At 33.5% G+C, this 13,034-nt stretch overlaps 1 protein-coding gene across 5 annotated transcripts in view; it reads left to right on the top strand.

The window, feature by feature from the left end:
* The window catches only part of SSBP2 (single stranded DNA binding protein 2), a 282,421-nt gene that overhangs the window by 209,950 nt on the left and 59,437 nt on the right, over positions 1–13,034 (top strand). For 4 of the 5 annotated variants that reach the window (XM_044916977.1, XM_044916976.1, XM_021701871.2 and 1 more), the window contains one exon: positions 11,511–11,570. The exons of the other annotated variant lie outside the window; for it this stretch is intronic. In XM_044916977.1, the coding sequence (XP_044772912.1) occupies positions 11,511–11,570 (60 nt within the window). The remainder of the gene's footprint in view (positions 1–11,510; positions 11,571–13,034) is intronic. 5 annotated transcript variants of the gene reach the window in all.

The following is a 13,034-nucleotide window of genomic DNA, read 5'->3' as shown; positions in this document are numbered from 1 at the left end:
AAATTGGAGACAATAAGTGTGCCCAACTCAGAGTTTTGCTCTAAAGGGAAAGCAAGAGATGAGGCAGTGGCTGGAGGGGGAGGGGGGCAAAGATATGTTGCTGGGAGTGAAGTGTTGGTTACTATCAACTGTTCATTCCTGCCAAGGAACAGAGAAAACAGCTCTGCTGGTCCCTTTAAGAGGAGCATATAGGCTATTGCCAGGGATGGTCCATTATACCCTGCAAGCAGGTATAATCTTAAGTAGAAGATATAATGCCAGGGCATAGAGTAATCGGAACAGTAGGATGCTTTTCAAGAAAGAGTAAAATAGAATTAATTACTTCAAGTGCTTGCAAATGTGAATACTACCTGTTTTCTGTCATTTTTGTATTCTACACATTACCCTGACATCCATAAATATATTTTCTATTTGAATTTGTCTTATCAATTTTGTGTACATGTATCTATTTAGGACTTGTATATCAAAATGTTTATTTTAAATTGGAGATGGAGAAATAACTTCACTTCGTGCAATTTGAGTTTTCTCATTTTGCTTTTTTATATACATTCTAGCATTAGTCAAATTAGTAAGCTCTAGTTTCAAAACAGACTTTTTGGTGCATTACCAATTGCTATAAAAACCTGTTCTGTAGAAAGATTATTCTATAAAGTTTAGGCATGAGTTGTGTAACTTTAAATATAGATTTTTTGTATTTAGGTAAGTAACCAAGTGAATATGAGAGGATCGTTTCATTTTTAAAGAAAGTAAATATATATATAATCTGCCACTTGTATTAGAAGACCAAGACCATAGGCCAGTTTGTTTAACGTTCTTACTGCTATTTGAGAATTTGAAAAGACTATTCCTTAATCAGTAGAATCTTCCCTACCATATTATCAGAAGGATAAGAAAAAAGTAGCATGCTTTCCTTCCTTCCATCCTTCCTTCCTTTCTTCCTTCCTTCCTTCCTTCTTTCCTTCCTTCCTCTCTCTCTCTCTTTCTTTCTTCCTTCTTTCTTTCTTTTTTTCCAATGGTACATTTAGGTAAATTAAAATAAATTAAAATACGTCTCTCCTATACTCTCATCTGGGGCACATTTATATGGAAGTATGAATATAAAATAGGGAAAAGGAAGAATGGAATACTTTTGCATTCTTGAATGAAAAAATAAGAGTGCTTTTGAAAAATGATTGTTATAGCTTCTTTTATAAATCCCAAATATGTATTTTCATACCCATAATGTAATTTTTTTAATACGTTAAGATAGGTTGATCTGGCTGTGACTTCAGTCAGTAGTGGGAGGCAGCGTAGAGCCAGGTTCAGCTCATGTAGGACTCCAGCTACTTGCCTCACAGACAACAACAACAGAATGTGTCTATATGTATTTGTGAATATAAATTGATCTAAAACAAATTATTAAAGCTTTTTATAGAATGTTATTAAACTTTTATACCTTATTAGACCAGCAGACAGTATGGTCCCGATTCACAATCCAGAAGTCCATTGCCACACACCCCTAATATATGTAATGAAGGCTTGAGAAATAGTGTCATCTTCTTGAAAAGGCCCATAATGTGAGTGAGCAATTTTGATGCTTAGACTAAATCCGTATCAAAAGAATCAACCTGCTTATAAGACTGTGCTGAATTGGATTAACCTTACAAAAATAACATCTAGGAAACTGGATCTGGTAATACTTTACAGTTATTTTATATGAGTTATTTTAATTAAGTGTTGATGATGATAGAATATCTAAGATGTATGGGAGATAAGCTACATATTTATGCTTATCAGCAGAATGCGCTAGCACAAGTATGTCATTTTGTGAGCTAAATTAGTTTAATACTAGTTGGAATTAAAATGTGTCTTAATTAATCAAGAGTGTCTTATCCACTGGGGTGTCAGTAATGTCTGATGGAGGTTTTTATGGAAAACAGAAAAGAAACTAAACAAATTAAGATATATGAATTGTAAAGTAACTGACGAAATTCATTTGATGTATAATTTATGCTTCATTACTTTTCTACGGAAAACTCATGAAGCATCTCATGGAATTATAAAAATTAAAATATGTGAACATTTTTACTATATGAAAGATGGCTGTGTAGTGAAATGCAGAAGTCACAACACTAAAGATTTTTCAAAATAATATTCTCAATATTTATTGTTGATAGCACATGAATTTAAGAAAGTTAGCACAATTAAGAAAGAAGATTTACTTCTAAGTGAAATAGGGAATTGAAAAACAGAGAATAGAAATCTAACTAGGAAAATCTGGGGTGCCTGGGTGGCTCAGTTGGTTAAGCATCTGACTCTTAATTTTGGCTCAGGTCATGATCTCAGGGTTGTGAGATCAAGCCCCAAGTCAGCTCTGCGCTGGGCGTGGAACCTGCTTAAGATTCTCTCTCTTCTGCCTCTCCTTCTGCCCCTTCCCACCTCCCTCTCTTAAAAAAAAAAAAATGAGGGGCCTGGGTGGCTCAGTCATTAAGCATCTGCCTTCGGCTCAGGTCATGATCTCAGGGTCCTGGGATCGAGCCCCGCGTCGGGCTCCCTGCTCGGCGGGAAGCCTGCTTCTCCCTCTCCCACTTCCCCTGCTTGTGTTCCCTCTCTCACTGTGTCTTTCTCTGTCAAATAAATAAATAAAATCTTAAAAAAAAAAAAGAGAGATCTATGTAGGAAAATCTTGTACAGTAAAGAGAATTGAATTAACTGAAAAATGACACAGAGTGAGTAAAAGGTAATATTTAGTGTTTAAAGGAATGTTTATGCTTTGGGTAAAATCTTATAGTGAACATATTTTTATTACCTTTCCAGGACTATAAAAAATAATTAGAACCTGCCATATTTAACATTTCCAAAAATTTTGTTGGGGAGGAATTTTTCCCTTGAAAGATTCTAGAATGATTTTCATGTCATAGAATTGTGTATTATTCCCTTTGTCTGCTTAAACAGTACATCAAAAATATCAGAAGAAAGATTAAATCTATCTAAAGTCATGTCTGCACAAGATCAAGTGCGCTAGATATTTGGTCTCTATGTAATTAATATAGTATTTTTTCTGCCTATGTGTCACTTTGTATCTTATGTTTTTGCCTAAGTGGTGATGGAAGCAAATTACTTTTTGGCAAATAACCATTTTCTTACAGATTTTGGACTAGAGATGGTTATGGGCTAAAGACAATATGATAAGAAGACAGAATGTTTAATGTTCTTACTCAAATGCTGAGACTTTTCTTAATGGAAAGAAATATGTAAGCTTCAACATGCCTGAGGGAATCTCTCTCTGAATAGATTGCAGTCTAAAAAGATGAGGTAGGGTCCTTTGTGTAAGTGCGGCACTGTAGGAGACAACTAAGAGCTGAACTGCAGTGAGGAATTGGTAGCACTTCTCAAGGCTGGTCTTTGCTTCTGGAAAAATTTGATTAAGATACCACACTTTTTTTTTTTTGTTTTGCCAAATCATATGTAAGTTAACCTGACATCCTTTTATACCAAAAACTGGCTACTAAATACTGCCAATTTGTAAAACTAAGAAACATTTTTGTCCACCCTGAAACCCCAGAAATAGCAAAAGAAACCTAAACGGAGTAGGAGAGGGTAAAAGGTCTTATTAGTGATCAACATGAGAAAGTCTCTTAGATGTTGTTGATAGGGATATTGTAATTATAATTCAGTATCTTCTTGGGGTCGACACTTTGTTCCTTATTGTTTTTATTAGGTCCTCTGGAAGATATAAATTATCTTATTGAAGCAAGCAGAATTTTCCCTTCTATACATAATTGATAAGCATGTACTCACTAGACAAACCAGATAGACTATGCTAATCCCGTGGCTTCCTGTTTACAATAGCAAGAGATATCACCTATTTTTAACAAGACACGTTGGTCAGGTGAGATTTTATGCAAGAGAACCAAACTTTATTCAGTCTTTTGCTGTTTTCTTCCATCATTATTATTCATTCACTTACTCAATGAGCCAGCTATGGAACCAACCAAATATTCAATGAATGCAACTCTGTACATTCTCTCTTAGAATATGCTAACTGCTTCCTTTCCTTCCTCATGAACCTCATTATAAGTTATCAGATTATAATGAACAGTTTGATTATAATGATGATACTCTTCTAATAGTACCACATCCATTTATCACCATTCCCTACTCATCTTCTATTGCCTTTCGGCGTGTGACTTAAAAACACTAATAAGTGGACTAAAGACAACATATATTATCAAAACTCTACCAAAAATATGTAAGAGAGCTAAAGCTTACTAAATTGATTTTATTTCAGTTGTCATTTTTCTTTTAGTTCAGTGAATCAAGAGCACATGCTAATTAGTGCTTTATACACAAATTAACTTGCTTACCTGAAGTACCACTGCCTTTTCAGCTTTTCCTGGTTGAGTAGTAGCAAGGGTAAAGAATTCTGCATTAAGTGAATGGTTGCACAGTTGCTGGGGGGCTGAGGAGGAAGTGCGAAGTCAGGCAATTTATTTATGGTCAGTTGGTAATAAGAATGAAGTATGTGTACCTGCCTTCATTCCATAAAGTTATTACTGTAGCAGGATGTTATCTCTATAAGAAAACTAAAATGGCAATTTGGTCCTTGGTTCCCTTTTACATAGTAAGGAGGTTGACCTAGTAAACTCTAGAAAGTATATTTCTGCTATAAAATATGTCCAAAAGCCACATTCAAATAAAATTTTTAAGTCAGATTTTATTATAATTGTACAATATAAAACCTATAAAACTTCAGTTGAGTAATTCTGTGAGGAAGTCATTTTTTAAGTGAGCATTTTTTAAATTGTTTTGTCAGTTCATATTTTCTTAAACTTGGTAATTGTGTTCTTTCAGTCATTTTAAAAAGTTACTATATTTTTCAAAATTAGAAGCAAACTTCACATGAATAATTTTGTCCTCAGAAAAGTTCAGTTACTTTACATTAGATAAGTCCCATAAAATTGTGTTTTATTTAGAACATACCTCAGACTTCTTTCATAAGAGTAAACTTCTAAATGTTACATTTGTCCATTCTAAAGAAATCAGTATTACTCTTCTCTTCTTCACTGATTTGGTCTAAATTGTGCTTATAAAAGAAAATATAGTACATAGAAAATAGTATGTGTTACATATAGTATATAAATAGTATGTAGAAAATGCTTAAGTGGCATTTTAAAGAAACTTATTTTTTAATGATTTTAAATTTTCTTTATTATCAATTTATTCTCAGAGACAAATATTTAAAAAGTTTCTAGGGGCGCCTGACTAGCTTAGTTGGTGGAGCATATAACTTTTGATCTTGGGGTTGAGTTTGAGCCCCGCATTGGTTGTGGAGATTACTTAAAAATAGTCTTTAAAAATAAATACATAGAGAGTTTCTAAAGCCATGTTGAAATATTTAAAATAAGATATAAGGTGATTTGGGCACCTGGGTGACTCAGTCAGTTGAGCGTCCAACTTCTGATTTAGGTTCAGGTCATGATCTCAGGGTTGTGAGATCCACCCCCGCGTGGGGCTCCGCACTGGGTGTAGAGCCTGCTTAAGATTCTCTCTCTCCCTCTGCCCCCCACCCTGACTTTCTCCCTCTAAAAAAAAAAAAAAGGAGAGAGAGAGATAAGTTGATTTATATATTACTGCATCAATTTTAAGGATTCTTAGAAATACCAGTTTTATTTTATGGATTAATTACCTTGACATTAAGATAATTTCTTGCTCTGATATGGTTTTGTGTTCTTTCCTCTGAAGTGGGTTTCCTTCATATCAGGGCACACATTATACTGCAGTGTACTGAATCCTCTATGATAATGGTATGAACAAAGTGCTAAGAAGTCGAAGGAGCGGAGCCTATAGAGATTCTTCAAAGAGGAAGTGACATTTAAACTGTCCCTAGGGAGATTAGTAGAAATTGCTTGGCAGAGAAAGGAGAATACAGGTAGTCTCAAGAAACAGAGAATATTCTGGTGTTGATAAATCATAGTTATATGTTTTCTAAAAACAATTAAAATGTTAGAAAATATGGTGGCTGATGGTAGCTGCACTTGTGAATAGCATAATGTGTAAACTTGTCGAATCACTTTTGTACACCTGAGATTAATGTAACACTGTATGTCAGCTACACTCAAATATACTTAAAGCTATACTAAAAAAAATAAATATTTTTTAAAAAGAAAATATTAAAGTTAACATTTGAGCAATGTGTCATTAAAATGTATAGTTTGATCATATATATTAAAAGAAGTTAGGGCTTAAAATGGTTCTTAGTACCTGTAATTTCAGGATGAGTAAATTATTTTATTTTATTTTTTTTACAAATCAAAAAAATTTTTTAAATTTTATTTATTTATTTGACAGAGAGAGACACAGCGAGAGAGGGAACATAAGCAGGAGTGGGAGAGGGAGAATCAGGCTTCCCGCGGAGCAGGGAGCCTGATGTGGGGCTTGATCCCAGGACCCTGGGATCATGACCTGAGCAAAAGGCAGATGTTTAATGACTGAGCCACCCAGATGCCCCACTAATCAAATTTTTTATATATATGTCCCCCCAAAACTCATCTTGGATCAACAATAACACAAAGGTTCACAATTGGAAGAAAATCTCTTCCCATGTCCCAATGCCCGTAAAGCCATAACTGAAATATTCGAGCTCTGTGCTTGTCTTATTCTCCTTTTACACAGTGATACCACAGATTTCTTTATTCACTTAAAAAATGTGCTGAATGCCTACTATGCGCTAAATACCACATTAGATGCTATGGTACCAGCCTGCGAGAAGCTCCCAGTCTAGCCCGGAAGTCAGATTACAGGTAGTCACTTAAACCTTGGATCTTCCCCACTTCTGTAAAAGCATAACCTCAAGCCAAAAATTGGGATTTATCTTTGATTCCTCTCTTTCTCTCATTCCATTTATCCAGTGCATTGTCAAATCTTGTCACTAATGTCCTTAGTTTTCCTCTTCTATCCTGTATTTCTACAGCCTTCACTTCTATTTTCTTATTTCTCAGGATGGGTAAATTATTTATAAAACAATTCCATTGGGAACATTTGGGATCTTCAGAGAAGGAAAGAATCATGCTGAGCAATATAACTTCAACTAGCGTGAGGAAAAAGAAGACGCTGATTCCTTCTAATTCTTAGGGAATTGAGATAAAGCACTAAGGGTTTATGAAAGATCAAATAAGAAGAGACAGACTACCTTCCACTAGCAGAAAGGGCAAAGAATAAAAGAAAATCTCTCTTTGAGGGAAGCAGAAGTTTAAAATTCTATGAATAATTCTTGATATAATGGAAAATAATAATCCTTTAAGATTGAATGACATTCATTCTGAAATAAATTATGATTCTAAATAGTATGATCTTTTCTCTAAAAGACTACTTAGAGGAAATGAGATGGACATTTGGTTTGTATTTCTATTAGAATTTTTTTCCTCCTTCATTTAGTCACCAAATTTTATTGAATTATCAGGCTTTGTATATGTTTTTATTCCTTTCACTTTGGGTTATCCCATTTTGGGGGGGGGGGCAGATAGCTGAAACATGTAGAAAGGAGAATTTATGCCTATAAATGTAGTTTCCATATGTCAGAATACTAACATTGCTACTCATTTTATCTTGTGTTATAAAGAACCTGACTCTGTGAGTTTTGCCTAATTTGGAAAACTTTTTTCCAAAATCAAAGCATAGCCTTGATTTTCATTCCTTCATAGCAACACATGTTCTATCAAGTCAGGGTGATGTAATTATGCCTTCTGAGGGAAGGCACCAGATTGAAATATTATTTTCTGTGGGTTTTCATTGATACTTACCATTTGGTGAAAAGAACATTCTATTTCTTCAAATTAGTGGACTGATAGAAAAAACAGTTTTTCCAGAAAATTGTTTCTCCTATTAATTACAAGACTGGAACCTTAAAAAATCCTAATCAGAGGGCAGTGATTTTTATCTGCATTGTTCACTGAAATGTCCAACGACTTACCCGAAGTGTCTTTGTAGGTATTGAACACAGATTTGTTGAATTAAAGAATTGCTAGTATACCTTTTAATTGATAAGTTCAGCTTTTTTTATTCTTCTGATTGACCTTTGATCTGAACAAAGTGCATCATTTTTTTTCTTTAACTAGGTTTTCCTTTTCCTTGGAAAGCATGGGAATACGTTTCTCCAGCTCCTTGATAAAAGTGGTTTGTGAGTTAGGAGCATATGCCTATATTCCCACCCCTACACACTTCAAATATTTAGAGCTATTTACAGTATACAAATCCGTATACTTAAGGGCAATTCTGGAGATAATTAACAAAGACACAGAATCATGGAGTTTTGTTTTGTTTTTTTCATTTTTCGAAGGGACTTTAGAGATTATCCAACCCAACTCCCTCATTTTATGGTTGAGAAAATTAAAGCCCTGAAAGGTTTTTTTAGCCCTGGGCCCCTTGCTAATTAGTGTTATTGCAAAACTAGAACCCAGGCCCTGACTCCCAGTCAAATGTTTTTTTCACACACATTATAAATAGCTTTGTCAAGATGAAGGCTTTTTCCAGTTAAAATATTGATTCACCATCAGGACACCTTCAGGCAAATATTTTAATGCCCAAACTATTAAAAGAAACTTTTCCCCCCCAAATATAAAGAGTATTTCATAGCCAAAAATTCTTTTGAAGAACCTGTTCTTCCCAAGCTATTAATGCAGAGAGTATTGACATGTTTGTTAGTAGATAACACTTTATATTATCAGTTGGTAATCTCTTAGGTTAGTATTTTACCGCTAAAGAATTTAAACTAGTTTTAATATCTTGAATTGTATTTGAAAGGAAATTGGCCTCTGAATGGTGAAGTACAAATATTAGTTGAATATTCTCAGTTGCTAATATGCACACTCTTATGGGTTCGGTTGCTGTGTCTATACGTCAATAGGTAGGCAAGTGAGGACCTATGTGGTTAACTAGGTAACTTAAGGTAAGGATCAATCTGAATAGCAACAGCTTATGTTATCGCAGCACTAATTCTTTATCAAAAGTGCTTTACCCATAGCAATCTTTGTATTTTAGGTAAAAGTAGTAGATTTTTATCCCAATTAACTAGATTTTTGTCATTTTTCCTTTAATTGGATTGATACAGATTGGAATTTTAAAGTGGTTTTCTTTTCTTTTTTTCTTTCTTTCTTTTTTTTTTTTTGCCAAAAACACATACATTTGAACTTGGAGGAGGGCATACAAGAAGAAATAAATTAACTAAAGAGAGAATCTTTTTCTCTCCCAATCTTCCTCTATAGAAGTCTATAGCTTCCCAGCTACCACATGCTTTGCCTCTCCCTCTCAGAGTAGTCCCTTGATGGTTCCTCACAGTCAGATAGGAGAGTATGACAATCCCATTAAAATACCTTTATTCACAGTACCATCGATTAGAGAAATTTCTCTTTTCAGATAGTCCATTATATTAACACTGAAAACATCATTTTACATTCAGAGGAATATGCAAATCTCAAATATTCTATTTCAAATAAGGTCCATCTCAATGTTTATCTCAGCATTTGGTATTTAGTAATATTTTTAACATAATTTCTACCTTGGATTCCATTTCAAAGTGAATTTTATAGACAGGAATTATTAGTTTTATATAGGTTTATTTTTATTTCTCCATGTTTCAAAAACTAAATTGATATACTTTGGATTAATAAATTTGTCATAAAATATCACTTTGTGAAAGGAAGAAAAACATCCCAAGACCAATGATACAATATTTAATTACTAATTTTTTTAAATGAGTCCAGAATTTAAAAGGCAGTTCCATAAATGAAATTAGGTCATCAGAAATAAAGCAGAGGGAGTGTGAATATTGGGATAAGCTTCTAGTTGGCAGTATAGTTAACTAACTAATTCTATTTAGAGTCTAGAAAGGATAAAGAGAAACAATTTTGATCAAATACATGAAAACTAAACATTCTTTAAATGTTAAAATTGGAAAATTCACTTAAGTTTTATCAGTTGGAGGTGACAGTATTACCTGAATAATCCAGTGTTTCTGTCCATTTAAAATGATCTCCTGGTTAACATAAAGATTAACATGAAAAACATATAATGGTCTGACTAACATGTAAGAACACAGTGAGCAAAAAACTGAATTGCTTGTTTAACTCTAAAGTTCCTCTTGTTGGTTTGTCAAATCTTCCAAAAGATATTATAGAAACAGTCCATACAGCATAAATTTGTTAGGATTGTATTTTTCAGATGCTGCTTTTTAAAATAACCCTAATTTTAAAATGTAGCCAAGAACTACATGCTCAGTTTCTAAAATGTTTATAGAAAATACGTTATAAATGTGGAATTTAATTATGTAAAGTACTACAGATTTGGCTTGCCAAGCTTTTGTGAAATTGATCCTTAATTTATATTACTTCACTCTTAATATTTTACTTCATAATATTCCATCATTTAGAGTTGATAATTTACTTATGTTACATATAATAAATTTTATAGTGTAACATAATTAATCAAAATTATATAATTTTTCTGTAAAAGTGGAATTTTGAATAATGTTGAAAAATTTGATGCCTGAATCTGAGTGATCAAAAATACTCTTCCACTAAACATTGGACAATAATTAAAATGTTATTTTTAGGATATTTTTCAGATTTTTTTGGACTGACAGAGCACATTTTAGCAGAATGTGATTTATCTAACAAGATAAATTGACTTGAATTTTAATGTAAGACCAATTTTTTTTCTTTTGTTAAAAGTACATAGCTCAGGGCGCCTGGGTGGCTCAGTTGGTTAAGCGACTGCCTTCGGCTCGGGTCATGATCCTGGAGTCACTGGATCGAGTCCCGCATCGGGCTCCCTGCTCAGCAAGGAGCTTGCTTCTCCCTCTGACCCTCCCCCCTCTCATGTGCTCTCTCTCTCTCATTCTCTCTGTCTCAAATAAATAAATAAAATCTTTAAAAAAAAAAAAAAGAGGAAAAAAAAGTACACAGCTCATAACCTGCTAGTCTCAAAATATGCTAAGAAATTTCAACTTTAAAATTTATAATCAATTTTGAATTATAATGAACACTTGAAAAAGGAAAGCCAAAGCTCTTTTCACCATAAAGAACCTATGGAAAAGAAATTTCTTTGCCATTGTAAACATGTATGAAAGAAAAAGTGAAGAAATTCAGCAACTTTAAAATTATTAAAGGAAATTGATAACAAACTGAATGAGTCCAAAGTATATGTTCAGAACCCAATTTATGTAATGATATGGCCAATAAGCATCTTCCTGAAGTCTTTGCTGAGATTCAGTTGCCTAAATTCCTAATAATTAACATTTAAAAAAATTTTTGCTTTAGTTACTTTAGTCATCTTTGATGTTTTTATATTCTTTTTGGAAAATGTTCCAGATATTCTACAAAATAAAAAATTGGATGGTGTTTTTTCTTAAAAGCGTTTATTCTCCTGAAAGCAACCACATGGGGAAATAAGTTGATTTATGCTTTGTATAATTCAAAAATTCTTTAAAACAGTTTATTTTCAGTTTATTTTGTTTATTTGTTTTATTTCAATAGCCTTTTATGTCACCTCGGTACCCTGGAGGTCCAAGGCCCCCACTGAGGATACCTAACCAGGTAAGATTCATGTGCAACTTAAGTCAATGGGTTTTGTTGTTGTTGTTTTTAAGAATCAATAAATATCTTTAAAATGTCATGAATATTTTTTTCCTATAAAAATATTAAATTATCCTTTATCCCATTTAGTGCTACTTCTGGTAATACATAAACTACTTCAAGGATTGGCAAACTACTGTCCATATGTTGGCTGACTGGTTTTGTAAATAAAATTTGATTGGAAAACAGCAACACTCATTCGTTTACATATTGTCTGTGACTTCTTTTACACTGCAGTAGATTTGAATGGTCATGGTGGAGACCATATGTAGACTGTAACCCTCAAATACTTACTATCTGGATCTTTACAGAAAAAAGTTTGCTGAACCTTGAAGTCTACCATATACCTTGAACCTAATTGTGTATGTGTATATATATAATTTTGGTAAATGCTAAACACGGTTATTTAAAAGAGGACAATAAAATTTTCTATGAACATACTTTGCTTTATTTTTATATAATATGGTTTCAATATCACGGTTATAATACTCCTATCAGTTTTCCCCAGTTATAATGATATATAGAGAATATAATTAGCTGCTTCTAGAAGGGTTAGATCTATTAATAAGTAAATCGTTAGCAATAGATCTTCCAGTTCTTTTTACCTACTAGAGCTCTCTGAGATTTCATAAGCTTTTATTCTTACATAGTTTTTTTTATCAATGTCAGAAATATTTATTAGCTGAAGACAATAAAGCACAATTTTTACTTGCAAGGAGTTTATAATTTAGTTTTAAGATACAGAAAATGTACATTTATATAACACAAGAAGAAATTAAATGCTTAATCTTATGGAATATTTATGTCGAGTAATTATTTTGTTCCTTCCTTTAATTCTGTTATTGTATGTCTCAGCATTTTCCAAGATCTAAAGTAAGCCCTGTTATTCCAGTAAATTCTTTCTCATTCTTACTCTCTTTCTATCTAAACTTCCTTCCTGACCAAAAATGTAACAAGAAAGTTGCGCTTCCTAGCATATTTGATAGCAACAGAGTTCTGCTTCTCCTCTCCTAACTCTTGCTGAAATTATGCAGTGTCCTTGAAGTGTCCCAGTTTGCTGGTATTCTCTGCTTCTCATGCACAGCAAGGATGCCGGCACCCACATCCACCCCCAAGGGAGAACGTTAAACAGGCAGCAGTGCTGGATCCTCTCATGGTTATAGTGCTGGGAGTCCTCACATTAGCAGCTGGAGGAGCTTTTCCCTTCAAACCCAATCTGCATTCAGTACGTAGGGCCAGGGAAACATGGCATGAAATAGGAAAAGGAAGTGCACAGATGCCAAGTGTTTCCAACATATGGGAATTTTATTTTCTCTGTGGGTGAACCTGTGTATATTAACAGTCAGATCTACTTAATATAGGTGCCTGAGTTTTTAGAATTTCCTTCTAAACGATGGAAAGTTGTATCTTTCATTGGAGTCTTCA

Source organism: Neomonachus schauinslandi, chromosome 7 (assembly GCF_002201575.2).
Source record: "Neomonachus schauinslandi chromosome 7, ASM220157v2, whole genome shotgun sequence".
NCBI classification, from domain to species: Eukaryota; Metazoa; Chordata; class Mammalia; order Carnivora; family Phocidae; genus Neomonachus; species Neomonachus schauinslandi.
The sequence above is the reverse complement of the archived record's forward strand: the minus strand, read 5'-3'. Positions and strand labels throughout refer to the sequence as shown.